This window comes from Oncorhynchus masou, chromosome 31, assembly GCF_036934945.1.
Source record: "Oncorhynchus masou masou isolate Uvic2021 chromosome 31, UVic_Omas_1.1, whole genome shotgun sequence".
Lineage (NCBI taxonomy): Eukaryota > Metazoa > Chordata > Actinopteri > Salmoniformes > Salmonidae > Oncorhynchus > Oncorhynchus masou.
This window is the reverse complement of record NC_088242.1, coordinates 56,771,132-56,781,598: the sequence shown is the minus strand read 5'-3', so window position 1 is coordinate 56,781,598 and position 10,467 is coordinate 56,771,132. Positions and strand designations below refer to the sequence as shown.

Here is a 10,467-nt window from a genome sequence, read left to right as displayed (position 1 = left end):
ACATGAATACATTCGAAATGTGCTATTTGTTTTACACTATGTGTGTTGGTACCCTTTGACAAATTAGAAAATAGGATTGAAAGCAATCTGACCATCCTTCAAATTAAAAAAAATGCAGTAAAGCAAGTCAACTTTAAAGAAAATGGTGTCAAAATATACAAGAAAATCTCTCGCTCTCTCTCTGTCTCTCACGGCTGGCATAAGTCTCTTCAATAATTAATGTCTTCACGTTACATAATATATTTAATCAACACACCTGTGGCCCAATCCGACACGCATCTTCTTTACTACTCTGTCCAGTGAAAAGGATAGGACCCAATATAAGTCAAAATCTCCAAATACAAAACCGTAACACGTGAAGAACTATTGTAAGATCATTTGTGTGCGGCAATATACGACTCTATTCATCTTTTCATAATCGTGGTCAGTAGACAAACTTCATAAACATATGAATGACAGAACAGGTGACTGTTGTTTTTTTTGTTTTACTGTAATCTGATTGGGTAAAGGTCATGAGTACATTTTAAAAATACAGAATGACATAGCCACTCACACCAAAGCCTTTCTTCCCACGTTTTTTTTCTTCTTTTTTTCTCTTTTGCCTTTTTAATAAGGTGAGCGCACAACATACACTCACTCAATTATTTCCCCCTTTTAAAAAGAAGTAAAGCATGAAAGTAAACGACAAAGCACACAAATATCCAACAACTGAAACTGAGAGACTAAGTTTTTTTTTTTTTTTAAATACACACAAACCACCAGTAGTAGGTACAAGTCTTCTGCCCATTAAGGAATTTGGAGAATCAAAAAGCACAGTTAGTTAGTCCAGCTTTGCCAGCCCTGTCGTTGGATGGTGTGGACCAGGGTAGAGGTTGTATGTGGCACTACCATGGGGGATAGTGCTGCTGTACTCTAGTCTAGGCCATCCTCTGCTGGCTGGTGGCAGTTGACATGGAGGCTGTGAGGTCTGGGAGACCTGGGGCTCAGAGAGCAGAGCAGAGAGGGCCTGGCTTGGCTGAGGAGGCAGACCAGGGGCCAGTAGCCAGGGGCCAGGGCCAGGGGTGAAGGGCAGGGCGGGGTGCTCGAGTCCAGGGGTACTCAATGTGAGGGAGGGAGGCCCTACTGTCTAACCAAAAGGACACCTGGAAGACAAAGAGAAGGAACTGGAATGAGAGGAAATGAGCCACAACAACCCTGTACATTGATCGGAAAATTCAGTGCTGTGTTACGAAGTGTGTGTGCCCACCGAAATATATGCTGTCTCCACTCAGCTCCAAAGATCATGTAATCTCAACAAATGGTTTCTAAATGACACGGATTCTGCAAAGAGAAGAGACTGATGTAAAACAGGGACAAATAGTGAGGATAAATCCAGATCAAACCAACAGAGTTATCTAGGGACAATATCAGAGGATATTGTCTGGTTCAGATACTAACAGTATTTACAGTATCATTCCACTGGTGTGGGATGTCCTCGGGTTCTGGTGGGTAGGACATCCAGGATGGGCTTCCATACGACGCTGGTGGAGGCATGACAAAGTAGTCTGAGTAACCAGGGCGGTTGGCTGATATGGCGTAGACTCCTGTCATTGGGTTTCCTGTACGAGATAAGCAGTGTTTTGCCAATCAGAGGCTTGAATGAGTGAACTGAAGCAATTTGACAGAGAAAGGTATACATATGCCTTATGTATATTATATATACACATTTACATGTATATACCTATACATTTACTAGTCCTAATATATATATATATATATATATATACTATTTATTATTCTGACCTGAGTAGCTGGTCATGGACTGGTCAACAGTAACAGCAGGGAAGGGCGCTCTGTTGATAGGCAGATAGGGGGCACCATTGTGCTGACTCTGCATCTCAGAGGCCTCGGAAACACGAGGCTTCAGGCTGACATCGGGTGAAGAACTGCAGAAGGGGAAACAAATACAAAAGCCTTGTAATTCATACATCTCACCACTGGGTGGCCTGTAAACCTCATGCGCAAACCTGGTAACAGTCAAGGCATTCAAATGAAGATGCTGTTTGTTTTAAATAATGCGGAAAAAAGTACAGGGCAGAGTAGAATTACAACACAATGCATGAACAGTATGACATCTAAAGTCAAAGGACTTAAACTGAACAATTTTTCAACTTCATATTCATCATCTCTAGCACCATCCCAACATCAACACCAACAGATTATGTGAAAATGGCCCATTTCTATGTTTTGTAGTAAAAAAAGATAAAGAAAGACAAGTGTTTCTAATGACATCATCAACCAATTAGTAGGCAATGCCTACTCTAAAACTGATCAAACTCACACAAGTTTGGAAATGCTTATCTAATCGTCATAGGAAACGCTTATCTTCCTCAATCTTTTTAACTACAAAACATAGAAATGTGCCATTTTCACATATGTTGACTTTGGGATGGTGCTGGAGATGAATATGAAGTTGACTTTTTTTTTCTACGTTTCCCTTTATTAAGCGGTAGATTTAAAAAAAAAAACATGGGGGATGCACAGTGCACAAGTTAAGTAGACTTTTAAAAAAAAGTTTTTAAATAGGTTGGGCATGTTTAGCATTGGGAGGATGTGAATAAATCATAATTAATGTTATTTTCATCAGTTTACTGTCTTTCTAAGAGCTAGAGGAGTGTTGAAGGGAGAAGGAGGAGGGGGGGTTCGTACAGCCTCATTGAGGTCCCGGTAGGGGGTCCAGGCCTGGAGGGTATCAGAGGAGGTGGGGGTCCAACGCCCATATCAGGAAGCTGAGTGAACCTGAAGCCCTGCAGCACCAAACACACACACACACACACACACACACACAACATAGTTAAATCAGTGTGCGGGTGTTTAAACATATGTACTGTGCAGCTACTCTCTCGACACACCTTGACTTTCTACAGTAGAATTCAGGATTTTTGCTTGAAGCACCACCATAAGCAATTCTACAAGAGCACACGTACACAAATGCCTTGTTCTAAATAATTTGCTTTACATTGCATAGTCTAATCAAAGCACTCACAGGTTTGGGTAAGCTACACTGGTGGATTTCCGGCCCGTAGGCAGACCCGCGCTGGTGGCCTCCTCCGCATGGATGGTTCATGGTGCCAGGAGCGCTGGTCACACCCTCGGAGTAAGCGCTGGTGTGGCTGGGATTGTAGGAACTGTGGAGGTGGGGGTGAGGGTGGTGGTGGTGGTGGTGGCTGGCAGGCGAGGGCTCGTCTGGGGCCAGCCCAAAGGCATTACCCAGCAGGATATGCATCTGCTGCCGGACCTCGTCGATGGAGGGCTGAGAGCTCAGAGTGGACGAGTCCGAGAGACCTTTGACCTGATGGCTTCCACCATAACCCAGGGAGCACATCAGTCGGTCCACGTTGGTCTCCTGGAACGTCTCTGGCTCTGCCTGACTCACAGGAAGACAAAATACACACACACACACACACACACACGAATCGTACACATACATGGTTATCCATTTGAAATTTAAAAGCACCGAACATTGAGAGCTATTAACTGGTATCGAACTTCCAATCTAAATTACTGAACAGGCTATAAATCATCTTCACTGTCATTGACATTCAGCAAGATTCAGGCAGGCAGCATAAAGAATGGGCTCCCAGGCAGCGCTAGATGAAGGTTTTAAAGTTCGGCTGAAGGTAATCCTCTTCATTTCAGCCATGGAGCTTAAAAGTGAGGATTGAGAGAGGTAGGTATAATGGGAAAGGCTTTGTCCTAGGTGTTTCTCTAGGTTATTGCACCCCAGTACCAGAACTTCTCTAGGCTCAACCACCTTTACCCCTGCAGTGACTCCAGGAGTACGGTGTTCATTTTAGGACATTCTCCCTGCAGTTACATCGGCAGTACGGTGTACATTTAAGGACATCTATGTCTCATGGATGCAGTGATATTCAGTGATGACTCACGTCATAACCGCTGTTGCGGATGCCTCTCCTGGACCTCTCCCTGAGGACCAGCAGGTCCATCTCCGTCTCCACGGGGCTAGGGCTGCTGGCGGCCAGGGACTGGCGGCTCCAGTAGGCTGGCTCTCTCGATGGGGGGTGCCTGAAGTAGGGATATCATAGTTGCCGTCGTCATTATTATAGCCATCAATAATATCATCATCATCAGTAAAAAATGTAATCTGCAAACATCTACAGTTGGGCTGATTCAATTATTTCTCTGCGCTGCAGCACAGGTTTAAACTGAACACCTGGATATACAAAATGGACTTACAACTGCTCCCTTACCGGAACATTTCAGACAGTTACTAAACAGGTACCAGGGAGAAGTGGCAGTCAAGCATCACGTCAGCAGATACTCTCGCCCAGAAAAGGCACCGGTGCTGCAGCACAGGCCTTTTGAAAAGTGACTTTTAAATCAGTGGATGCGCATACACTGAACGCCCACTGAACACCCACTCAAACATGAAATTAATGCTTCCTGTATAGCATACTGTATGTCTCTCGGCATACTACATAATGTGGATGCTCCCCCACCTCCTGATGTGGCATCCTGCATAGGAGGCCCTCTTCTCCTCAGCAGTCATTGGCTCCTTTGCCATCTCAGGCCTACTGTGCCTCTCTCTGGGGTTGAATGGGTGGATGCCATTGTCTGTGATGGGGAAATCACAGTAGCCTTTTCTCTTGGCTTTCTGGCGTACTTTGTTCCTGTAGTGTTCGATGTCGGTTTTCTGCTTGAGCCCCATGTTTGCCTGTGGACAAAGTCATTTGTATCCATTACATTTGTATATTGATTCTAGTTTGGCATTGCTTGGTATTATGCATATACCTCATTGGTGAGGTTTCTCTTCCCTATAAATAAACAACTGGTTTCTATTCCATTCTTATTTCTCCTTGGCCCTAACCCATTGATGTTTGCAGACCTGTAGTCCAAGTGCAATATACAGTAGCTCCACCTCTACACTGCCCGTTCCATACCTATCAAGAACTATCTTCAGATCTGCGTATAAAGGGTTGGGTCCAAGGGGAAGGGAGCAATTTGAGACAGGCTGGCCGATTAAGTATGACATCATTCCCAGCAGGCCAGGGACGGGCTCTTACCTCCCCATTGAGGACGACTGAATCCTGGCTGTGACTGGAGGAGGATGGGTAGGAGTATGTGGGCTGGGCCGCCATTGGCTTGATGGTGATGAGTCGCAGTGAGCCGGTGTGGTCCTCGTAGGGATCTGCTGGGGTGAGAGGACATTGCTATTTAGCACAGCACTAGCTAGCCCAGCTACTACTGATCCTGCTGTTATCCCCAATCACACAGCCTGAGTTACTGCAGTAAGACATGCGGTGTGCGTGCGTGCGTGTGTGTGCGTGCGTGTATGTGTGTGTGCGTGTGTGTGTGTGTGTGTGAGTGAGAGCACCGTGTGAGTGAGGGCATGTGTCCATGCATACATGTGTTTATTTACAATTCATTAGCTCTCTCCTATTGGTCCTACAGTGTCTCAAGCCGGTGTGATGACATAACATTGTGTGGACACGCAGCAGTAGCCTACAGTAGTCAGAGCGTGGCCTCTCGCCTCTCTCTCACCGCTCCTCTTGTGCAGCAGATCCTCCTTGGTGCTCTTCTGTGCCGCAGCCCTCCGTGCCGCCAAGCTCTTGCCCGTGTTGAGTTTCCCGGATTCGTTGCTTGCAACCGAGCCGTCCTCGCTTGGCAACCTGCTGCGGGTAACCATAGCAACAGAGGCAGGCAGTGGTAAGCTCTGTGCATACAGTATTATCCAAGGTTAATGCCGCTATCACACAGCCCCCTGGCCACAGTTCTAACCCGTGAAGGCTTACTGCAGTGCGTAACACAGACACCTCGACAGGTGGTGTGCTAGCTAAGACCACGGGCTATAGCACAGTGGGTGCTTCCAGTTTAATGTCAACATATCTCCCCTGGTATCTTTTCAGGAGTAACCAACAGGCAGACATGGGTGACTAACACACCAGTCTGATGTGATGTCATATAATATAGCTTGGAACAAGTACACCCATCATGTCAGCTCATATCGACATCCCTCTTCAGAATATATGGATCAGGTCATTCGAAGGGTGTTATGCATTCAGAAATGCAAAATGGGATCCACATTCGCATTCATGAGGCTTGTATAATGAGGCACCGTTCTACTCATGTGATAAATAGCCAGACTCTGAGAGGGAGAGAGGGAGAGAGGGAGAGAGAGAGAGAGAGAGAGAGAGAGAGAGAGAGAGAGAGAGAGAATGTATGTCTGTGTGTATTCCTGTCAACGTGAGCCCAGAAAAACACTGAATCAAACATGGCCCTGGAAGCATCTCTCCAGGCTGTGTAAGTTCACTCACGTTACCATGCCCAGTGTTCAGCCTCTATTCACTATACACCACTGTGTGTTTACCCCTTGTTTGTTTTTTTCCCCCAGTTATTATGCACAGTATCCTTTCAAAAGCATTTTGTTGTATAATCATCACACTGCAGAATCCCAATGACAGCAGCAGAGGAGCTGTGTTTGTAGCCTTGCTAATCCCAGTCTGAATGAGCCCTGGGGTCCATCCAAAGGGTGACTGGAACAGCAGCTGACCTGAGTTCAGATACTATTTCAAATCGTTTGAAATACTTGATCAGTGTTTGATTGAGCTTGCCTGGTTTAATGAGTCAATAGAATGGTCAAAAACTACAACGCCCACTCGTCTGGTACTCCAGGCAGGCTAGAGCAAAGCAAATACACAAAGCATTTGAAAGACTTAGAGTACTATTTGAACCCAGGTCTGCACTGCAGTGCCTTCAAGGCCCAGTAATCATTGCAGCAGACTCATGTCACACCTCCAGCATGGCAGCCGTAAATATGGCACTAAAAAGTCCAAGTGGGTCTAAATCAGCCAAAGATAGGAGAGATCTGTTTGACAGCTGACAATGACTGATGTTTTGGGTTGGGTCAGTAAAAAAAAAAAAAATCAAGCCTTTGGTTGGTCTGTACCATTTCTTCCAGTGTGTTCGAATGAGCATTTTTATGCATTGGAAATTCAAAGGAAAGATGGCTCGATAGGCAGCTCAAGCTTAGCTTTGGCTACGTTTAGACAGGCAGACCGATTCTGATATTGTTTTCACTAACTGTTTTTTTTGACCAATCAGATCCACTATTACAAAGATCTGATGTGACAATATCTGGTGTGATTGGTCAAAAGACCAATTAGTGGGGAAAAAAATATCAGAATTGGGCTGCCTGTCTAAAGACAGTCTTTGGTGTTCTAGACTAGAGGGAAGAGAGGAGGCTGTTTTCATTTTGTGGCACGGCAATAACGCATTCATGAATCACAAGTTTTTCATTACAAATTATTCTTTCTATTGCCTTTTTCTAGTGATAGATGGCTACGATTCTTGGAATTGGCAACACACAGGCAAACTGTAAGCCAGTCAACATGAGCAGATTTAAGCAGATTCTATGCAATCTGTCCAAGACTGTCATATTTTTGGTGCATTTTCCTTGACTTAAAGTATTGCCACAAACAAATCCAAATGTGTTCTGGTAATCTAAAGAAAACAGGGAGATCATTCTGTTTAAATTGAATTCAGTGTTCTTCTTACCCTTTGTGGATGATGTCAGCAGAAGGAGGTCTTTTAGAGGCAGTCCCATCCTGGTGCACCTTCCTGTCCAATGACAACGGGGCATCTCTCACTGGGAGGCCCAGAACCAGCGTCTCCTTGGTAACAGAGACGGTCTCCTCACCTTGCTGATGGCCTATGTGCTTCTTGGCATAGTCAAATCCCTGCACATGCTGGGACAGAGAGGGTTTACAAAAGGGTTTACGATGACATATGATCTATGGTAAAGTAAAGGAGAATGACATTTCATTTACAGATAAGGTAAATGAGCAAAGTTGGCTCGGTGAGCTCTGATTTCTCTCAGTCAGCAAGTAAAGACTACTAAATGTTAAAACAAAACGTCTAATGGCACCTTTGAAGTTGGGATATATTGGAAGAAAGAAATGGACAAATAAATTGGTTTATGATTTATATTATACAGAGGCAGTTTCTTTGTTTCACCAAATTACTCTCATTTCATGAAGCCTCTTCATTGCAAAACAGCCAAGGGAACAGAATGTACAGATACATTTGTTTTCAAATTCCATTTTTTTTTAAACTCTAAATATGCAAATACATTATATTCAATGTTTTTCTAGTGCATGTGGGGATAGAAAGGGAGAATACAACCTCACACAGCTTTAATAATTAAAGTGTCTTGCACGGTGCCATCAATTGCATCACCACACCTGGTTGTGAGATAAATCGACATACTGTTTTGTGCAGACATCTTTAACTCATCCTGAGATTAGTGACATTTCACAACAGTGAGACTCTGGCTGAGATAATGTTTGAGGACAGGGTGGCTTCATCCTATTGGACATTCACAGTCAGGGGGAATGTTTCTACAGATGAACCTTGAAGGCTGAGCTCAACAGAGACATGTTTCACTGGCAGGAGGCAGACCTCTCTTGTCCACTTGATGCGGTTAACTTTATAAATGGCCTCCTTTCATCTTTCAACTGCCCAGTTTGATAAAGACATGGAGTTGATCCGAGACTCTGCACAAGGCTACTCTGTGATGTATTCGACAAAGATGGATTCTGTGTTTTGACTTGGGCTCCTTTGGTATACTGATGGAGAAGGAGAGGTTTGATTATTTATTTATTTTTTAACAACTTTTTGTAAAGAGACCTCATGGCAGAGCCACTCTAAACAACTCAATTATGATTGACATGATATTTGTTTTCGTTGCACAAACAGCCAAAAATAAAGCCACGTGACGGACTATACCACATACTGTGTTTGGAGAGCAATGAAATACGCTCATGTATTGAATGATCAACGCAACAACAACAAAAACACCCATGCAGACTGAAGCCATGCCATTGATTTGCAGCTTTGTGTCATTGTCCCACTTTGATGGATAATTATGTGCTGGGACTGGTGTTTCAAGAAGTCCACTATCTCCCTAGTGGGTTAGGCTCTGCTTGGTATTCTGTCTTCATTCCCAGAACGTTTGGACACAAACACATTCCACTGCAACAGACTGCACATATGTGCAGTGTGGTGGAACCAACGAGCTCAACTCAGCACATTTACCACTAATGTCCTCTTGTCATATCGCCACAAGCTATTCATAAACCAAGTAATTATAAAAACGTGTGTCTAATTTGCGCATGCGTGCCACATCTCTGGATCAGCAAGGGACAGAGAGAGAAATCTGCCTCGCAGCATCGCATGCGAATCTCCTATTTTGGTGCCGTTTCAAATCATTCATGTCACATTCAAAACCAACCCAGTGACATGAAAGGTTCACAAACAGTTTCACAAATCAACAAAGCCTTGAAGCACTGTACTCGCACATGTAGAATACAGTTGGCAAATATGGTGCTAATTGGCCACGTTCTGGGAGAGGAAGTCCTATCCTACTGTCCTATTATTACTTGACACTAGTGTATGTCTGACCTTGTCCTACACCATAAACTGGAGCTGGCACTTCTTTTTTCCCATCGAGAAATATGCACTGATGTTACATCTGTTCTTCTGGAGGGAGTGATTTTGGTGTGACGTACAGAAGTTACACGAGTGCGTGTTGAGTCGGAGTCTGAAAGGTTGAGGGGCAGACCTTGGTAACCCCCCCCCCCCCCACACACACACACACACATTATCTCTATTCATTTAAATGGCACAATATTTAATCCAGTAACAAAATTACTGATCGCTTGGATTGCGCCACTGAGCCACTGGCTGGTATGAGATGAGAAGAAGCCTGGTGGATAAGAATCATTACTATGCATTGGAAGGCAACAAGGACGTATAAAATGGCCCAGTGATCGTGGACGATAAGCCATGGTGAGCCCACTCCTTCCCTTCCATTGATTCCCCCCAGGCACCGTCAACATGCATTTATTGACAAATAACACTCAGTCAATACCTGGTGGTGATAACTGCCCTCCCTCCGATAGGATGTCTAAACAAGAAGACAATTGAAAGGGACATTTAGCCGAGGATTCACTTCCATCACATTAACCATCTGGATTCTCATTTCGCCGCCCCATCATGCTTATTGAGCACCCATCACTATCGTCACCATTGGCTAGAAGTAATGGAGCGAACGTAAGACCAAGTGTTAAGACCCGCCCAAGATAGAGACATTTCTCTGAACTGCGCATTAAGGTGATAAGAGATATGTAAAGTTCACCTTAGAGCGGGGTTTGAAGCTCCTGAAAGCGCCGGTCTTGAAGATGACCCTGTTCCTCTTGCACACGATGGCGGTGACCATGGCGACAACAACCATCACCAGGGCAACAGGCGTCAGCACAGCCATGATCCACAGATTGGCAGGCGGGACCTTTACCACAGCTGTCGGGGAACCACGGAGACAAAAGAAATACACACTATCTATCAATGTGTATTTTTGTTTGCAATCATGACAAAATGATTGAGGCACATAGCTATTCAACAGGCTGCGAG

The 10,467-nt window shown here is 44.5% G+C and overlaps 1 protein-coding gene across 6 annotated transcripts in view; it reads right to left on the bottom strand.

The window, feature by feature from the left end:
- Nucleotides 1-469: 469 nt before the first annotated feature.
- Nucleotides 470-10,467, bottom strand: part of LOC135524157 (UPF0606 protein KIAA1549L-like) — a 36,661-nt gene continuing 26,663 nt past the window's right edge. The window contains exons 11-23 of one of the 6 annotated variants that reach the window (XM_064951411.1): nucleotides 10,196-10,356; nucleotides 9,929-9,964; nucleotides 7,555-7,745; nucleotides 5,542-5,672; nucleotides 5,064-5,191; nucleotides 4,500-4,714; nucleotides 3,927-4,065; nucleotides 3,026-3,406; nucleotides 2,689-2,786; nucleotides 1,783-1,925; nucleotides 1,438-1,598; nucleotides 1,247-1,320; nucleotides 470-1,163 (exon numbers count right to left, since the gene is read on the bottom strand). In XM_064951411.1, coding sequence (XP_064807483.1) covers nucleotides 1,291-1,320; nucleotides 1,438-1,598; nucleotides 1,783-1,925; nucleotides 2,689-2,786; nucleotides 3,026-3,406; nucleotides 3,927-4,065; nucleotides 4,500-4,714; nucleotides 5,064-5,191; nucleotides 5,542-5,672; nucleotides 7,555-7,745; nucleotides 9,929-9,964; nucleotides 10,196-10,356 — 1,814 coding nt within the window. In that variant the 3' untranslated portion in view covers nucleotides 470-1,163; nucleotides 1,247-1,290. The remainder of the gene's footprint in view (nucleotides 1,164-1,246; nucleotides 1,321-1,437; nucleotides 1,599-1,782; nucleotides 1,926-2,688; nucleotides 2,787-3,025; nucleotides 3,407-3,926; nucleotides 4,066-4,499; nucleotides 4,715-5,063; nucleotides 5,192-5,541; nucleotides 5,673-7,554; nucleotides 7,746-9,928; nucleotides 9,965-10,195; nucleotides 10,357-10,467) is intronic. The other 5 variants (XM_064951410.1, XM_064951414.1, XM_064951412.1 and 2 more) reach the window with 5 other exon arrangements.